The sequence below is a fragment of the Equus asinus genome, chromosome 24, assembly GCF_041296235.1.
Source record: "Equus asinus isolate D_3611 breed Donkey chromosome 24, EquAss-T2T_v2, whole genome shotgun sequence".
Classification (NCBI taxonomy): Eukaryota; Metazoa; Chordata; class Mammalia; order Perissodactyla; family Equidae; genus Equus; species Equus asinus.
Window position 1 is genome coordinate 67572043 of NC_091813.1, and position 20518 is coordinate 67592560.

Here is a 20518-nt window from a genome sequence, read left to right on the forward strand (position 1 = left end):
AAGCTGGAGATATCACACTCCCTGATTTCAAACTATACTACAAGCCTGTAGTAATCAAAACAGTACAGTGGTGGCATGAAAACAGACATATAGATCAATGGAACAGAATAGAGAACCCAGAAATAAACCCACATATCTATGGTCATTTAATCTATGACAAAGAAGGCAAGAATGTACAATGGGGAAAAGACAATCTCTTCAATAAATGTGTTGGGAAAACTGGACAGCTATGTACAAAAGAATGAAATTGGTCCACTATCTTACACCGTATTCAAAAATAAATTCAAAATAGATTAACAACTTAAATCTAAGACCTGACACCATAAAACTCCTAAAAGAAAACATATGTGGTAAGCTCCTTGCCATAGGTCTTAGCAATATTTTTTTGGACCAGTATCCTCAGGCAAGGGCAACAAAAGTAAAAAAAAGTTGGATTACATCAAGTTAAAAAGATTTTTCACAGCAAAAGAAGCCATCAACGAAATGAAAAGGCAACCTACTGAATGGGAGAAGATATTTGCAAATCATACATCCGATAAGGGGTTAATATTCAAAGTATATAAAGAATTCACACAACTTAATATCAGGAAAACAACCAGATTAAAAAATGGTCAGAGGACTTGAATAGACATTTTTCCAAAGAAGACATACAGATAGCCAACAGGCTCATGAGAAGATGCTGAACATCACTAATCATCAGGGAAACGTAAATCAAAACCACAATGAAATATCGCCTCACACCTGTCAGAATGGCTATTATCAAAGATAAGAAATAACAAGCATTGTCAAGGATCTGGGAAAAAGGGAACTCTCATACAGTGTTGGTGGGAATGGAAAGTGGTACAGTAACTATGGAAAACAGTATGGAGGTTCCTCAAAAAATTACAAATAGGACTACATACAATCCAGCAATTCTACTTCTGGGTATTTATCCAAAGAAAAGAAAAACACTAATCTGAAGAGATATATGCACCCCTATGTTCATTGCAATATTATTTACAATACCCAAGATATGGAAGCAATCTAGGTGTCCAGTGATGGATGAATGGATAAAGAAATTGTGATATATGTATACAATGGGATATTACTCATCCATAAAAAAAGAATAAAATCTTGCCATTTGTGACAACATGGATAGACCTAGAGGATATCACGCTGTAAGTGAAATAAGTCAGATACCATATGATTTCACTTATATGTGGAATCTTTAAAAACAAAACAAATGAACAAACAAAAAAGAAGCAGACTCATAGATACACGAAACAAACTGATGGTTACCAGAGGGGAAGGGTTGAGAGGCAGGAGAAATAGATAAGGTACAAACTTCCAGTTATAAAATAAGTCACAGGGTTGTAGTGTACAGCATAACAAATAGATTCAATAATATTATAACTTGGTGTGGTGACCGATGGTAATTAGACTTGTCCTGATCATTTCATAATGAATGTAAATGTTGAATTACTATGTCATACAGCTGAAACTAATAGGGTACTGTGTGCCAATTATACTTCAATAAAAAAAAGTTGGGGGGTGGGCCAGCCCTGTGGCCAAGTGGTTAAAGTTCCATGCGCTCCACTTCGGTGGCCCAGGTTCACGGGTTCAGATCCCAGGCATGGACCTACTCCACTCATCAGCCATGCTGTGGAGGCATCCCACATGCAAAACAGAGGAAGACTGGGACAGATGCTAGCTCAGGGACAATCTTCCTCAAGCAAAAAAAGAATATTGGCAATGGATGTTAGCTCAGGGTGAATCTTCCTCACCAAAAAAAAAACAAAAAACAAAAAACTGGTGATGCATTATTGCTAAAGGTATACTACAAACCTAAAGTCCTTGGGTAGGAATTTGGAGAGTTTGTGCTACTACTGAGGGATTGCAGGGACATGAGATGGCTTCACACGCTATCTAATAAAATAAGGCTTTGTATCACTGCCTGCACTTTTCTTCAGAACTTGAATTGTGACTTCCATACACTAAATCATATGAAATGTACCCATATCTTATTATGCTCTTAATCCTGTCAGTAAATAGTTTCAACGGTAGAACGTTGTATTATTTTTGTGACAGTTTTGCTTTGAGTGCAAGTACAGATTGTTGTTGAAAAGTCCTTTCTCAGCTCTGATTGCACAGTCCAAGAAGAAATGTGCCAGTCACGCTTGTGAGTCTGAACCAGACCATATGCGGAGCATCCTGATTTGGGCTCAACAACAGAGCTTCTCGTTGCAGAGCCAAGAGTCTTTATCTTCCATTCCCCCGCCCTCCCCTTCAAAGTCTCTTTCATCAAACAAACCGCCCCAGTACCTGTTTCTCCATTTGCCGCTGTGGACTTCTTCCTACTGGTCTGTGAGTTCATACTCTAAATTTTCACTACCTTTTTCTTTTCAAAATGTTCTACAAGTCGATTTGCTCCACAAAGCCTGTCCGAGCTCACCAGGGCAGTGAGAATGCACTCCCCCACCTGAAATGCCCGAACCCCCACAAGACAGGCCTCAGAGACACCCACCGATGAGGCGCGTTACAGAGATTTGCTTTCTGCGCAATTTGCTTCTGCTTCATGTCTCATCTCTACTTTGCTGAACGCTTGTGCTTTGCGCTGTCCTTTCACGTGTTGTCCCGTTACTGATGGGGATACCCATCAGTGCTTCTCGACAATGTCCCCCCAGTGAAGTCACTGGGAATCTTTGTAAAAATGCCTATGCCCAGACTCACTCCAGACCAATTAAGTCAGAAAATCTGGTTGAAAACAACTGAGTTTAGATGATAGTAAAACAGTGGAAAATGTTAGCCTCATTTCTTTTTCCCTCCCATCCTGGGATGGAGAGGGACAATCTTGACCAGATTTAAAAAGATAATGAAAGAAAAAAAGAGAGAGAAAATGTCCTCCTGAATGATGTAACGAGAAGCATGAAGGTAGGCAAGGGCTTATCTTTTTCCGGGTCTCTGCCATCCCGGTCCAGAGAAATAAAAACACTTGCTTTAAATGGTGGTCCCCTTCTTCTGCTTCAAGTTTCCATGAGCCACACTCACGCTACCCAAGCCCTGCTGATGAGTAGTCAATCGATCTTTGGAGACTGACTCAGTGAGTCTATGCAGTGTGCTGACCTCAAGAAGTACGTATCCTAATAATCACACATATGATAAGCTATTTCCAGAATTGTCTCCAGGTAGTGTCATCTTAATTGTATTGATGAGTTTCCCAACCAAGGTGCTGTGAGTGGGTTTCCAGTGTGCTGAGGACTTGGTCCCCCTGTGTCCCCAGAGTGGCCAGGCAAGCCCGGGGCAGTCAAGATTCCAGTCCTAAAGGCTCTGGACTGGAGCAGCCAGGTCCATTTAACCCAGTGGGAATCACGTGTTATTTTCTATGTGTGTTACGGAGTGGAGAAGCAGGGAAGTCTTGGAGAAATACAGATGGTAGGATCTTGAGTGGCTGAGATGATAAGCAATACAGAGCATCAGATTTGTACTGGATGTAGCAGAAACTACGTAGTGCACATAAATCTGTCCATCAGTTACAATTATATTTACAGGAGTAAAGCCACAGCAGCAGCATATCATATATGAAAACCCAAGCAATTAGTGCTAAAAGAAACTGTCCCCCGGTATCACTTGGCAGCATAAAAATCATTGTAATTATATACTATATTGTGCACAATCATAGTAATTCCTGATATAATAACCCATGAGTACAACAGACTGACAAGAGATACTCAGTGAACACTCATTAAGACTAAACATTATTGTTTATTTACTTATCGTCTCCAAAAGAATTACTCCAATATGTTTGGATCAGTTTTTCAGTTCCAGTTCTCAAATTCTAACAGATTAAAATCCTGTAATTGGGTTTGCACATGAAGAACTGCTTCTCTGGGTTTAATTATCACAAGAGGAAAGTGATGTAGTGCAATTCACAGAAAAAGGGATTTGGGGCATTGTTAGACTTTAATTTTAAAAAGTGAGAGATATATGTTGCCACCGAAATAGATTCTAAACGGCTGTAAGACTTGACAAGCACAGAAAACTCTAAAAGACAAATTTATTATAATGTGTACTCATTCAGTTAATTCAGGCATTGTTTGCCCAATAATGGCTAAGACATATTCTTGAACTGTGGGGTTTGTGGATAAGAAACATGGAAGTCGCATTATATTGAGATTGTAAAATATTCCAGTAACAAGAATAGAGAGGTTTGCCTAAAGAAGTCGGTGAAGGTGCACAGAGTTCTCGGATGGGTTCAAATAGTTTTAAAATGTTAATAACACTCACAAAAGACAGAGGAAGGTTCATCTAACCAAAGGCAAACAGAAATGTGTGATACAAACCAGCAAGAAAGAGGATTTTAAAAGGGTCTATTAAAATGCTCTTTACAGAACAAGGATGGAAAAGCACCAGCCAACAGCCTAGGAAAGTGGCAGAACGTTCAGAGCAGAAGACGAGCAGAAGGCAATAAAAGCTCGGCGTCCTTTCTCTTTTCCTTCTTCTTGTCAAAAAGAATGAATTTAGACTGGAAAAGGCACAGCTTTCTTTTTAAAAAGAGTCAGCGTGGAGGGTTGGAATGGAAGCCCAAGAAAGGGAAAACCAAGCAAACAAACAGACATGATGGCCGTTTTGCAAAAGTTCAAGCTTCTGGGTCTAGTGAGCTGTAATCTCAACTATTTGTACATATATTTGGTAAACTCCTGTCAATAATCCTGGTGGAACTACGGAGAACGGGAAAGGTGTCAGAAAACTAGAAAAAGGCAAAAATTGTCTGAATTTTATTCAGTTAAAAAAAAGTCACCCAATGATCTCTGTTTGTAAAGTACCTCCGCTTCAGCTGGGTTGCCATGGGTGCATTAACCGATGCAGTGGAGCCTGTGCAGAGCACAGCAGGGCCTGAAGGGGAGAGTGACACGCACTCCAGTCGGTCCCCTCACGAGTAAGGTCAGCGCAGAGGGCAGCTTCCAAGGACTGTTCTCTGCAGTAGCCAATTTGTTTCTTGAGTTTTATATTTTATCCGCTTCCTAAATAGTCCTTATTCCAAGTAAATATGCTGCAGAGTTTTTCTTCCAAATACATATTCTGCAAAGCCCAGTTCAGTTAATTTTACAGATTAAATAAAATATTCCAAAATACACCTGTCCCTAAAATACATGTACTTGTATCTTCCATACTTATAAAATTGATGGACAACTTGTGGGAGCAAATGGTCATGTGCCTTGATCCGCTTTCTGCCTTCTCTGTGAAGCCAGGGGAATAGTACTGTGGCTTAGCACCATTTTCTGGAGAGGGCCCTGCACACACCGGCCCTAAGAGAGCACGTGCTCTACCGAGAGATAAACCACAGTAACAGGCCTTGGTAACTGACTGGACTTGCCATGACTAGGACAAAAGACAGGACCTTGGTTATGGGAAAAGACAGCACATTCATTTTGGGATCCATTAAACGTACAAAGTTTCCCAACAGTCTGCACTCAGCTGATGTGATCCTTTAAAAACGTTAGATCATGCGCTCTCTCCTTCAAAACCTTCTCTCACTCTCTCTCTTTTTTTTTTCTTGGTGAGGAAGATTGTCACTGAGCTAACATCTGTGATTGCCACTGAGCTAATGTCTGTGCCCATCCTCCTCTACTTTGTACGTGGGATGCCACCACAGCATGGCTTGATGAGCAGTGTGTAGGTCCAGGCCCAGGATCCAAACCCGTGAACCCTGAGCCCCCGAAGCAGAGCATGCCAACCTAGCCACTAGGCCACTGGGCTGGCCCCCTTCAAAACCTTCTGTGTCTCCCTGTCTCTCTCTGAGTCCCTAAGCTATCCACCACTCCCCACCAAGTGCAGCCCCCCCATCTGTCGTCTCTCTGCCCTTATCTCTTTCCACTCGCCCCCTCTCTCTCTGCTCCAGTGTGCTGGCTCCTTGCTGTTTCTAAAACTTACGGGCACGTTCCTCGTGGTCTTGTGCTCGCTGTTCCCTGAGCCTGAAGTGCTCCTCCCAGATGGCCTCATGGCTCCTCCCATGTTTCACTCAAGTCCTTGCCCCAAGTCACCTCAGAACAGCCATTCTAGAACCCGCACTATTTACACAGCAGCCTCACCCCCGCCCAGGCCACCCAGCGCTCCCTCACCCCTTTCCTGCTGCGTTTCACCCCACAGCACCTATCTCACAACCCCACAGACGGTTTATCTGTTGATTCTGTGCACTGTCCGTCTTGCCCCGCTAGAAGCTGAGCTGCAGGAGGGCAGTGGGGCTGTCTCTGCTTTGTTTGATGCTGTCTTCCCAGGGTCTAGAACAGGCCGGCACACAGCAGACACTCAGAAACATATCTGAGGAATAAGGGAGTGAATATCCAGCTGGTCTGGAGCCCAAAAGAGAAATTAGAACCAGAGGTGTAGACTTACTCATATAGGAAGAGACTCTGAGGGTCAACGGCGCCAGAGGAGAGAGCTGGAGGACCTCACGTCTCCTTCCAGTGCGGAGACTTTGACCTAAGTGTTATGCATATGTTCACACACACACACACACACACACACACAAACGCTCCCTGTAAAGCAGTATATACCCAATTATTTTTCCCAAAACAGTCATCTTAGAAAATACTTGAAAAACGTTTTGTGGACAAATGTGTTTGGAAAATGCTTTATGATCTCACCTTCTTGGATATTCACAGTAAACATCAATATGTTGGAGGATCTGAAAAATGTTGCATGTACTCGTCAGGGTTCTCCAGAGAAACAGGACTCTAATACAGATTTTGGTACCAAGTGTGGTTCCAGAGGAACAGAATCTTAAGGATGAGTTTTCTGAACTGGTTCTGGGTTTTCTGGAATTGGCTCTCCAATCCGATTAGATTTAAAGATGTTACTTACTCTATTTCCAGTATTAAAGAGAGCATTGATAATCCATGGTGTGATGCAGTGACAGAGATACGCAAAGAATCAGCATTGGATACTCCTAAACACTTATATGCAGCAAGTCTCTGGGTGACCGTATATATGATTCCTTTGAACATTTTCATCAGACTAACGAGTATAATGAGATTGGCCGGTTGCTCCTCATGTTGCTGGATAAAGTGGGGAAAGAAAAGGATGAGCCCCGGGATTTGAATGCCCAGCTCAAGCACCATGTAAATGACCTGAAAGCTCCTACGTCTGCCCTGAGAGAGACTTATGTCCTGGAGCTGCAGAGCTGGGGTCCTAGAAACCACGCCCAGAATCCCATGTAGCTGTGGCGAATTGCAACACAAACTGAATGCCCACCATTGCCGAGTGTCTCTGTTAAAGCAAGGGCATTGATTGAAAAGGAATGGGATCCTGACCACTGGAATGGGGACCTATGGGGAGCCCGTGAGGAAGCTGGGACACTGAGCCCCTGAATTCTGACGGGTCTTCTTTCCCAGTAGAAGCAGGCTTTCTGCCTGTCATAACAAAATACTACAGACTGGGTATGTTCACAGAAAGTTGTTTCCCACAGTTCTGGAGGTCAGAGGTCCAAGATCGAGGTGTCACTTGTTTGGTTTCCTCTGAGACCTCTCTCGCTGGCTTACAGATGGCCGCCCTCTCACTGTCCTCACGTGGGCTTTCCTCTGGGTTCGTCACCTTGGATGTGAGCCCACCCTGACAGCCTTGTGTTAACTTATTCTCCTCCTTAAAGGCCCCGTCTCCAAACACAGTCACATTCTGAGGTGCTGGGGGTTAGGGCTTCAGTGTATGTGTTTGGGGGAGGAGACACAATTTAGTCCAAACACTGCAATTTTTTAAAAGTTTAATTTTGTTAAACCTCTATGTTTCCCAAGCTTTTTTGCCTACAGCATCCTTAAATCACGTTTAATTACATATCAAAGAATAACATTCCTCACTTTGAATATGCTCTAACACTGACCTAAATTTATATAGCAATATGAATAATATTATTTATACAATATATAAAGTATACTAATACAATATAGAATTTAGATAATATATAGTATATTATACACGATTTATATTGCAATATCAATAAGAATATTCTTCATAACAAAACTTTATTACAAAGTGGTGGACAAAGCACCTTTATCCACGTGACTTCATTTAACTCCTACCTTCTGTGAGGTATACAGGGCAGATATTATTATTCTTACTTAACAAAATAGAAGATTGCATGAAGCCTGGAATGAATAAGACTTACCAATGTCGTGGAGGTGGTAAGTAGCTTCTCATGCTATTGAATTCTTTACTTTGTGACACAGTTTTTAAACACCATCCAATACCCACCCTCCCTTAGCAAAATACCGTGGCTCTCACTTCAGATCAAGACATATTTGAACAGGGATGGTACCATATCAGTTAGGGGCACAGGCTGTGGAGCCAGCGACCCTGGTCTCGAATCTGCCTGCACACTCTCTGGCCTCGTCATCATGGAAAACTAATTGATCACCTCTGTCTCTCGGGGATGGTACTGATTCTTACCTGAAGGAGTTATTGAGAGGATTAAATGAGTTAATTCATGAGAAGTACTTCAGACATACATAGCACCTGCTAAAGCTTCAATAAATGTTAGCTGTTACTATAGAAATATACGTTACTAGTTTTAATAGTAAAATAATATCCTACAACATGGATACAATGTGATCAATTCAACCATCTCCCTACGCATCCAGTTTTTGCCATCTGTTTCCCTTCCGAAAAACAAAAAAAAAAATGAGCAATATTTGGAGCTTAAAAGAATCCCAGGTGCCACGTTGGCACAGACACCTGGAATAACGAGCTCCCAAAGCCTGCTGGCCTGAGCGGCTCCAGCAGGGAGTGTGGTGGTCGATGGTCCTTGTGAGGTCGGCAGACCTGAGGTGGAGGGCTCCTGAGAACAGGCTGTCTCATGGGGCCCTGTGTATTTCCTGCCGGCGACCGGCAACATCTTTTCTTGTAGTATTTTGGCAGGTTTGTCCTTGTTCCCGACCAGACTCAGGAAGTTCAGAAGCACATGAAAACAATACATTAAAACGCTTCTCTCAAATTATTTAAAGTTCAAAAAGGAAAATTATTCAACGATGTTGGGATTGGTCAGTATTTTGTCTAATTAATTATATTTATTCTCATTAATGTGCCCATACTTTTCTTTCCAGCGAACACTTTTCTTGGCAGTGATTTTCATTAGAGTTTTTTTCTTCCTAAATATGGGAAGTGATTAGACAGAGTACCATCATATTTTGCAAAAATTTACAGGCATTTTTATGACGGGCTGTTTTATCCTCTGTGCAATTTTCAAATTATATTTTGTTATTAACATCATTCTTAGTGATTACTACTCCTCTTAGGATCAGTGTGATTTTTTTCCTAAAAATCTTTTCCCTTCAATTCAATGACTATAGCTGGATGAATTGCATGTCAACACTATATAAGTGCTACTTTCCAAAATTTTACTTATCATTTACAATCCACCTAAATATCAGCTCCTTCAAACCTTCCCCATTCCCCTACTCCATATAATGTCCAAAGGACTCCGCTTCTATTTCTCACTTCAGTCACTCAACCAAATGCAATGGACTTATTTCAAGCATCATTTCACTTGCCCTTTTAGCAAGATCTATCTAAAAACCATCCTTTCCTTCTTGACTTACTGTCTTCCATGACACAACAAGCTTCTGGATTTCCTGCCAGCTCCATGGCTGCCCCTTCTCCCTTATGGGCTCCTCCTCCAGCAAGACATTAAATGTTAGAGTGGCACAAGGCTGGACGCTTGGCCCTATTACTTCTCACATCACTTCCTGGGTAACTTCATACATTCGCGTAGTTTGATTTGATTTATAAATGTATAGCTCCATTTCAGACATTCCCTCTGGGTGTCAGACCCATATGTCCAACAGCCTACTTGACATTTTTGCTTTGAAATCTCAGTAATTCACTCAATGTGGCCAAAGTTGAGCGCATAAACTTCTCCCCCCAAATCCGGTCCTTCTAGGAGACCCTTTTTCTGTGATTAGCACAACCAACCATCCAGTTATGCAAGTCAGAAATCTAGGAGTTATCCCTGATACTTTTCTCTCCCTCAGCCTTCATATGCAATTCCTCACTGCATGTCAGTTCTACCTACTAAATACCTCTAAGATCCATCCACCTCTCTACCAGTACCACCACCCTACTCCAAGCTAGCATCTTTTCTCACCTAGACTATTACAATTATCTTCTAACTAGTCATTCTCCCCCCTTCCAATCTATTCTCCATACTGTACCCATAGTGATTTTTTTCAATATGCAAATCTGATAACATCATCTTCCCCTTAAAATCATCCCATGGCTCCCTAATTCTCTTGGGAAAAAGTCTTGGGAAAACTCCTCAGCCTATCCTACAAAGTTCGGACACCTCTCCGGCCTCATTTTACACCACGCCTCACCACACCTGCTTTGTCCTCTTTGCCATGACCCACTTGGCCTTAGGACACTTCCTCAGGTATGCCGTCCGCCTGCCCTAGGACCTTTGGATGTGCACGCGTATCTGCCTGGTTGCTGCACTGATACGATCATGTAATGTATGATCCAACCAGAATACTTGGAATGTGAAAGGGGCGCTATTACTGACCACACCAGGAAGGACAGTAGGTATAGGTCAAGACTTTCCAGGGAAAACTGGGACATGTGTTCACCTTAAAGTAACTCCTGTCCATTCACCAGATCTCACACCAAAAGTTACCACCTCGGGGAAACACAACCACCTCCCTAGCAAGGTGAAGTCCATTATAACTTTCTTAACACAACATACCTCTCTTTTGATCCACGGTCCAAAGTTGTGGCTTTACATGTGTGCGTGATTGTTCTATGCTGTCCCCTTCAGTAGACTGTGATCTCCATAAGATCAAGACTCTTCTCAAGAGTCCTTCACCACTGCGTTGCCTGCCAAAAATATCATGTATCATAAACACCATTTACAGTAAATATAACTTACCAAATGAAGGACATGAAATAACTCCTCTTCAAGAATTCCTTTTTTCTGTGATTGGCACAACCAACTATCCAATTATACAGGACAGAAATCTAGGAATTTATCCGCAACGCCTTCCTCTCCGTCAGCCCCCGTATTCAGTTTCTCCCCACTCCGTTTTCTTCGTAGCCTCCCCTCCCTCCTCCTCTTCCTCTTCCTTCTCTCTCTTTGCCTTCTTCCTCTCTCATTCTCCTCCCCCACCTCTCCTGCTGTGTCTCTATATTTATTTTCCAGAAACCTAACGCACTCATCAGATGTGAAGGACATCTCTTTCTAATATCAAGAGGTTTCTGAAACTAGCTTTGTTAATTTAAGTCACTTGCCTGTAAGAAATGTGCTTACTGGAGACCTGTACTAACAGTCAAAATCACACCTCAACCGTACTTCTGAAACGTGAAGGCCTTTTAAAATTATATGTAATTTAAAAATTGAACACTAAATAATTCTCTTTCAATTCTACCAACTTACACATTTTATAGGATTGCTAAGAAGCTTTGTGAAACCTAGAAATTTCCAAGTTAGTTATCTATATAAAATCACAAAGCCTCCCAACGCTTCTGAGGGAGGAATCCTAACCCGTGATCCCAGTATCGCTAAAGTTAGACTCCTGCCAGCTTGCACCATATTTGCCCATTCCTATGTCTTCTTCTGGATTATTCGTTATCTGAGTGCCAAGATGACATCAGCTTTGTATTTCCCTTTTCCTCCCCTACTTTCCAACACTGGGGGAGTGTTTTGCATGCGCTTTTGTTGAAATGAACTGAATTAGCCTGGGGTCCCCTCAGAGCCTGTCCTAGGATTGACCCTTTTGCCGACCCACTTACCTGAAAGTTCTACTGAGCTGCAAGATACCTAGATCTGCGGTGGAGTCTAGACTCCCTGTGGTCTAACCTGCACCAATGGGAATTCACGAGTTCCCGCGTCATGGCCACAGCATCCCTGTTGTGCATCCCTTAGAACGCTGCTGTGAAGAAGCACCAGGATAAATGTCAGGCTTTCCTCGGGACATAGTTTTGGCCCTTCCTTTTATAACCCTGGGCTGCCCAGCAGAGAAAGGGGAAACAGCCTGCGAAGATCGAAGGAAACCATGAATGACATCATGGTGACCGTGCTGGTCACTGCTGTGGAGAAAGGAGATGCTGGCCCTGTGCAGCCGTGGTGCAGAGAGCGGGGGCTCCCAAGGCCACCTGCTTCCGATCCCACCTGAGTCACTCACAAGCTCTGTGTGTTCCTCAGTACAGTGGGGATGCCATGCACACCTGCCTCAGGCGGATTGTTGTGAGAGCTAAAGCTGCTCCTCCACAGACAGTCCTTGAAACAGCTCCTGACTTAGAAATCCTCCTAAATAATACTGACTGCCATGGGGGAGGGTAGATGGGGGCAGGCATCTCAGTAACGAAACAAGGATAATAGCTACTGTTTTTTGAGTGCCTACGATGTGTCAGGCATTTTGTGTGTATGTGTGTGTCTGTGTGTATTATTTATTTAAAAACAACAAACTTTGCCTTGGTGAGATTCTGGAGAGATCAAAAGCATTATCCCAGAAATAAGTGGGTAATGCACAAGCCGTCACTGGTATTTTCATTACTTCAGGCAAAGCCAGACCACATATTCCCTAAGACGACTCCTCGGATATTCCCCTTATTCTCGATATTTGTAATAAGACATGTTCTTTGTGTTCTTTTAAGTTCCTTTGCAGCTTCTTGGAATTCTCTGCAGGCGTTCCTGCTGCTTCTTGTTCAACCAGCTTTTTTTATTAGACTCCTGTGTTCCTGGTGATTGAAATTTTTTTTCTCTTTTTCCCTCTGTAAAATCATGAAGCTGAAGAACATCTAGACTAAGTTAAACCTACCTTATCTGCTTTAGAAAATAAAGGAACTCCAATTATATACTCACTTTTGCAGCATTCAAGTCCCAAAATGCACATTTATGGCAAAGTATTTAAGAATTCTAATCTAAGTTTTCAAGGTAGTATCAGTATTGTTTGGGGACTCCAACTTGGTGAAATTTCTTCTCTGATTTTGATCAAAGATCGAGGTTTTCAGAAGGAGAAGAAAGAAAGAACTTTTCTTTGCATGCAGGGAAAACTTTATTTTATTCCTTTTGCCAAAAGGGTGGTTTCTGGACAAGTAACTCCTGGTTTGTCTCTTTCCTACACAAAAAGCTCTCCCAGCGAGGCTCAGGAACACACAATGAGTGCAGGAGATCAATGGAGGGGAGCCTCCTGCTCAGGTGGTCCAGCTCACCGTCCTTAGCGAGCAGACAGGCCCAGCCGCACTCAAGACCGTAAAGCAGCAGCCTGAGCGTCCACGTGGGAGATGCGGTTGCCTCAGCCGTGTTGGATCTCCTACAAGTTCCTACCCTCAGGACAGTCAGCTCTGCCTCAGTTATCTAAACTGGCTGCCTGTACCATCCCATAAATCTATGGGGTGATTAAATTGCACAACCTTCCTCCTCTTTCTTTGGGAGATAAACATCTTAGGATAAATAATTCACTCTGCTCATTGAGAGAAGTCATCTGAAATACTGCGAGCCGCCTGCCGAGGCAGTGCAGCACTGTGAGAGTCCTGGCTGAGAACCGGGCTCGCTCTGCCTTCACTGTGCAAGTTTGCAGCAGCGACATGAATTAGTAATGTCTAAAGAAGCTCAGAGGAATACCTTTCACAGAGCTTCTTCCCTCCCACCACGTTTGGGCTGCTGCACAATTGCAGCTTTCCCGCACAACCACCGTCTCCTGCTCCTCACCCAGAGTGACGCCCGCCGTGCACCTAGGCTGTGCTCCCCACAGCCCTTCTTATCACTACCTTCATTCGGCTCAGATGCAACAGGGCACAGCAGCTGCTGCTCTGTCTCTTTCCTACCCCTTCCCCTGACCCTGAAATGACCTTGTCACCACAATAGGGGCCAGAGTCTGGTATTCCTCATGTGGCCCGTGTTCAGCCACTGTAAGTTGTCATCGCTGTCAGAGCCGCCGTCCCCTTTGCCAGTTACATAAGAGGCCACATAACATCTGCTCCCTGGCACAGGCTTTTGTTAAACAGACACGGCCCGAGAGGCCAAGTGGACAAGGGGTCCCTCCTGGAACCACGTCCCCTGGGACGGTGAGTGGCAGTCTCCGGCTCTTGGCTCCTGGAGCCACTGAGCTCAGCTCTCTGCCGGTGTTTACAGCCTTAAATACCCGAGGACACCGTGTTATGTTTTCAGCCTGAAGGGGCAAAAGAGAAGCAGCTCTTTCAAAATAAGAATTCCCCTGCTGTTGTTTCATTTTGGAAGGCAATAAGAACGGGCTGAGGACTCAGCTCTGAGCTGTCAGCGCTTCCTACGACTGCCTCAAGTCTGCTTCCACAGCACCTTTCATTTGCCAGAAAAAAAGTTGCTTCAGTTAAACAAGGGCCTAATGAATAGTCAAAATAATTGTTTAGCTTGGATGTAAGGCTTTAGGTAAATAGATGATTGCCTGCGACCAGGGGGCAGTAAAAGCAGTTCAGCAGGACGCCACTTATCTGTTCTTCGGACATCAGCCCAGTGGCCTCTGCTCCCCCAGGGACGGTTGTTGCTGAATTACTTCTCTGCTCCCACGAGCACATTGAGCCAATTTTGTATCGGAAGAAACTCACGAAAGCAGGGAGAAAGAGAGAGAAGTTTCTACATTAGAAGTAAACAGTTAAAACATTAATTTTGCCCCATTAGAGTCTCAACTAAATAGAATGCTCAAGATAGGGAATATTTAGTTTGTTTGTATGTAACTTCTCATGGTGAAAAAATTTCTAAAATGCACTGTTAGCCCACTTAACCATTGTCCTGCCTCCCGCTGCACTACTATTTTCAACATGATTTAATCCTTTTTAAAAACAACTGTTTACTACGCCTAAAGGCCATCATGAGGTTTGTGAGTAATGGCTTCCAACACTGTCGCTGTAGTTATAGACCGAATAAACATTGGAAAGAAACTTCCAGGGCTGGGTTTGTCGTTTGTCGTCGTTGCCGTCGATTTGTTTTGTTTTGGGTTTGTTTAGGTGTCTTTGCTATCAACTTGCTGCATTGTTGTCTCTTTTTCCCAAAAGTGAGGTTGCATCATAAAAATTCTGCTTAATTAAGAGCTTGGGTAAATTAGTTGCCAGGTGATTTCGGTTCTGCTGAATAATATTTTCAATAATTGCTTTCATTTCTTACTTGAAAATAATAGACGCCTTGTTGATCCAGGACAGGATTTAGTTGTCTTACTCATTCAGCCCATTTCTACTGGTCGGCTTTTCGAATAACAGCATCCGTCTGATTGAATCTTGAATTCATCGGGGGGGTGGGTCCCCTCGTGTTCAGTTTCCAGGAATCATGATGAATCTGTATTTGGCTTATGACAAATAGTAATCAAAGCTTACGCTGGGCAATAAAAAATATGTTTCTCTGTACGATTTTTAATCCTGATAATAGAGGAAAGTGGTTAAGAACGTGGGGTTTGGACCAGTTCTGAGTCTGAGCACTGGCCCCACACTTACTAACCCTATGGACTTGGACAAATGATCAAAGTTCCATTGGCCTCAGTTTCCTCCTCTGTAAAATGGTCTAATAATAACGACACCCACTTGATTGGTGGTTGGGTAGAGGAGAGGAGATAACGTGTGCGAAATGCTCAGCACGGTGTGAGTATTCAACAAATGTTCACCATCACGTTAAGTTCTTGCACCTTATAAATTCCTCGCAACAACCCTGAGAGGTAGGAAAACTGCTATGATTGTGCTAATTCATTTAAATATTGGAAAACTGGACCTCAAAGTGGTTACTGATTTGCCCGAGGTCACCCAAGATGGCGAAATGCTGCTCCTCTCGGTGGCGGGAGCGCTGGCAGCCTGGCTCATGGCTCTGCCTGGACCTGTGCTGCTCTGTGGTGCTGTCTCCTCACAGTTTCTCTAGATCTAAAGTCTCAGGAGACAGTGGCCTCCTCTGCCTTCGACTACCGGATGGACGTATGGAATAAATTCTGGCAGAGGCTTTAAAACCCACATTGATATTATACAGAAGTTTTCTGGGAAAATAGTCCTCTCAGAACTACAAAGTCAGGAGGAGCCCTTTGGTGATACTGAAAGACGATACCTGTGAAAAAGTGACTTCCAGTTAGTGAGCCTGGAACCCCCAGGAGAAGCCCACAGGGGTGACACAGGAGGTGGACCATCTGCAAGCCTGGCAGGCTTTGTACCAAATGAGGACGGTCTCATCTCTGCGTAGCTCTTCAAGTGCGTGTCTATCTCATGCTCATTCATAAAATACAAGTTCATTCAAAGGCAGAGCTGAACTTATGTCATTTTAACACGCTGTATTTTCTCAATGGGTACTAAAAGTGCAATTTCTATCATGTGAGGGGTTTATGATTTTTTTCATTTAAAAAACCAGGTGTGCACACTCCATAAGGTTAGAAAGCAATGGCATTGAGATTTCACCTTAAACCTGTGTTTAAGGACGATCCCTGCTAATTATAAGCTTACAGCGCTGTAAACTCAGAGGTCAATATAAGCCCCTGGAGGGGCCTGAGCCCAGGGCTGGGCCGCAGAGTGAAGAGCAATCCTTCACTTCTCCTCTCAGCTGCTCTTTTCCCACCTATAGACCAGGGAGAACAATAGCGATTCTCCTCACAGGCTATTGTGAGGATCCAAAGAGAGAAACAAGAAGATAAAGATGCTTTGTCAACCCTTAGAGAGTTATAAGCAGAGGGTGTTCTGGATGACGGCTGAGCAGAGGAACGGCTCTCCAGTGGCTCTCCTGTGCCCGCTGACCCTCCACCCCCATGAGCTTCCCGAATGCTGACAGCACTCCCTTCTTTGCTGTTGGGTTATATTCACATCTTTAAAAGCACTTTTCCTTCTCGTCCCTCCCCCTCCTTCTTCTCTGTCTTCCATCAATTACAACACTCTTTAATGTCCACATGGCACTATGGTATCAGATTATACAAAGCAGTAAATAAGGCACTGATATAAAACTCAAGCACAGCTAGCCCAGGGACTCACGGCCTGCAGTTTATAAGCCCAAGTACGTGCAAGGCCCATCTGAGAAGGGTGTTTGAGACACTGTCAGCCACGCAGGTTCAGCCGACACGGCTGTCACAGGCCCTGGCCATCTCCAGGAGGTCGGAAGGGAGGGGAGAAGACTGTTCCCCCTCCACTCGTGGGCTGAGGCCCCCTCAGGTCTGGGAAAGGGTGATCTATGGAAGTGGACCCATTACTCCTGAAACTGAAACCTTCCGTGATTCAGTTCTCCCAGAAATATATGAAGTCTCATGTATTTTTACTTCTCTGATTCCATGTAATATGTACTAATTGGTGAGTTTGGTCTTTCTCTCTGTTCTCGTCAACGGAGGGGATTCACTGAGTCCGCTAAGTACCAGGCAGCACGCAGAGCACGAGGGAGAAATGCAAAGTGCACAGTAGGCAGGATCCTCACTTCGCAAGCGTGAGAAGGAGGTGAAGCCTGCAGTTATTGCCTGGCCACGAGTGTTATTTTTGATTTTCCAACAAATGACACCTTGAAGTCAGGCAACTGAGGCTCAGAGCCAGGCTTACCGGAGGAGCACCTCATTCCACTCTACTTCACGACCTCCCTTGATAGGGAAGGCAGGACACACACCCAAATGAAAGTAAACACAGACATTAAAGGAAACACACAAATAAGTACTAGAAACTCTACAGACCACCATCCGTCCAAGCCTGGCTGAGTGTCTGAAGGGCCTGGATCCTGGCTGGCCCTCATCTGAGCAGATTCCAGAGCAGACCTGGGACACAGCCTGGGGAAAAAGGAAGGTAGACGACAGTCCGAAAACGATGGTGCTGGAACCAAGAGAAATGATGCTGTGGGCAATTAAAACTTCCAGTAAGAATACAAGCTATGATCCCAGGACACCATTTGTCCTTCCAGACAAGGATGCTTCATCTTGGTGGCCCTAGGAAGTGTGAAAGGCTATGGAAATTTTATAATTAGTAAAATTATCAGACCTATCTTCCAGGCAAACATAAAAGAGAGTGCTGCCTCATTTGTTGAGTGTTGCCGAGTTCATCACACTCCCCTTGTACTGACTCTCCTTCCCACATGGCGCCCTCTTAGCAAGGTGAATGGAAACCGTTTCCCCCCCCGCCCCCCGATAGTTGGCGTCGGTACCCGTGACCTAAGTGAGCAGGAGAGTTTGCAGAGGAAAAGTGAACACGCTTGGCAACGTTTTCAAACATTTGTTTGTCTTTTCTGTTTCCAGGAGATGTACGACTGAGGGGTCAGACGGGGGTGCCTGCTGAACGCCGTGGCTCCTACCCGTTCATTGACTTCCGCCCGCTCAACAGTGAGTAGTCAAGTGTACCCGGACAGGAACAAATGTTCTCGTAAAAGAATGCTCACTTCCCTCGGAACTGCGGAACCCTGGGAAGTCTGCCTTCCTTCCTCCATCTGTCCCCTCCCAGCAGGGACTTAACCTTGTGTCTGCGGACTTCCTCGCTCCTGAAGTACTTCTGGCCCTGCCCGACCTCTTAGAGCTTTAGTGAGGGTCCAAGGAGATCACGTCAGCTTTAGAAATGTCCGTCTTCACAACTGTGGAGCCCTGGACAAGGAAGCTGTTCCTTTCATTATCCAGCACATTCTCTCCACCTGCAGCCAGGACTTGACTAGACGAGATTCTATTCTATTTTTGAAACCCCACAGGGAGACCTGCTCTGCAGCTGCCCCTAGGAACTGTCCTCCTCTGAGGCTCCCTTCCTCATTTAATCTATGTCACTGAGGTCTGTTCTTGCATTCCCAGTAAGACCCTTCACCCCGGCAGAGTTCTTTACTCTACCCTTGCTTCATCCTCCGTTACAACCCCTTGGAAGTTCCCTCTTTCCACCATGCCTGTTCATATGCTACTCCTCCTTTGGAGTTTTGCTCAACCTCTGGCTCATAATTCTCTTAATCTCAAGTTCCTTTGGAAATCCAAATGAGTGACCAGTCACCCTGCCAGATTTCATGTCCTCTAACCATCAAAGCCATCCTTCACTTTGGACTTGGGGGGAGGGGAGAAAGTAGATAAATTTCACCATTTGCTCCAAGGTTTTCAGTGTTTGGTGCTTACATCCCTTCTCATCTGTAAATTTCACAGAGCTAGGTTGCACCCACAGAGTATTACTTTCCTTTGGCATAAACCAGATCAGCTAAGGAGGTAATTTGATTTACCTCGACGCCTGAAAATTTCTAGGAGAAATTAGAACTTGCTATTTCTGAGGCTTAGATCCTCAAAAGGCCAACAGTTTCTATTTCTATTTCTGTTTCTATTTCTCCTGGCTTGCTCACCTCCCCTGTCGATGTGCAGTGTCTATTTTCTCAGCTCTTTCAGGGGCACAGAGACTGGGAGTAGCTCTTTCCATACTGGAGACACCCTCCCCCACTCAGCCCCCAAAAACACATTTCACAATTGAGTCTCTCGACCAACGCAGTATTGGCTACGTTGTGAGGAGCTCTGATGGTGCCTCTTAGCTCTCCTGACACCCCTGAGTGGGCTGTTCCAGCTACCCGTGGAAGTTACCCCATGGCAGTCTCTAGACTGATTTTCAGTCCCAGGAGAAGGGCTCCACCAGGCAGGATGGGGATGAGCGAAGGCTTCGGTTAGTTCACTGCCTCGTAGAGACCAGGACTCCGATGGCACCACACGCTGAGCGTCACAGGGAGAAAAGAACCAAAAAGCTTCTTTTCAACAGCAGATGAGATGTTATATCATGGTTTCTAATATAAGGCATGAACAAATTAAGAAACAGGAGATATTTCTCTGTGATTCCTAGGTTCCAAATGATAAAACCTTTTTTTTTTTTTTTTACCTTATCCTGGTGCTAATAAGCCACATCAACTGCTAATGATGGTTATCTTTGTAGGTGGGATTGTGGACTATTTAACTGTCTACATCATAGGTCTCTGTAACAATTGGATTTTTTTTCTTTTTTTACAATTAGCTTGTTTTACTTTTGTTACAGAAAAAGCTGAAAAATAACTAAAAATTTAAACAGAAACTGAATACAGATAATATTTCACTGTTATATTATTCACCATATAACAGATCGTGTACAAGCAGGTTCCACCTGTCATCCTCGTGCTGTAGACCCTCTGGGAACTGCCTGGTGCCTGGATGCCCCCCAGCCTCCTTCTCCCAACTGGGGGGCCCTCTCTCTGCCAGCCCCATTTCACCCCACCTGTTGCTTATGACCCTCCACCTGCTGAGTGACAGTGCTGGCCATCCGCCCTAAATTCTCTTCTCCTCTGCCCCGCACTCTGCTCTGGGGAACTTTCATTCACGTCTCTTCATCAGTAACACACGCCAAGGCAATATTCACTTACCTTCACTGTACTTGGCTTTGTAAGTGGTCTCAAATTTCTTTTTTCTAGCTGTATAAAACATATCTCTAAATATACTACAAGGTCCTAAAGGACACACTCTTTATGGTTACTGACCTCTCTGTACCCACTGTTAACTTACCAATTTATTAAAGAGTTCCCTCAGAAAGATTATATTAAATAACTATAAACGTCAGTCATCCCCTCGGTTTGACTGGGCAGTTCCAATAGCCCTGAGGCCCTCTGAGATTTTTCCTGACTTGT

At 44.1% G+C, this 20518-nt stretch overlaps 1 protein-coding gene across 3 annotated transcripts in view; it reads left to right on the forward strand.

The window, feature by feature from the left end:
- PDE7B (phosphodiesterase 7B) overlaps positions 1-20518 on the forward strand; it is a 293064-nt gene that overhangs the window by 201613 nt on the left and 70933 nt on the right. For all 3 annotated transcript variants that reach the window (XM_014850588.3, XM_044754279.2, XM_014850589.3), the window contains one exon: positions 18159-18242. In XM_014850588.3, the coding sequence (XP_014706074.1) occupies positions 18159-18242 (84 nt within the window). The remainder of the gene's footprint in view (positions 1-18158; positions 18243-20518) is intronic.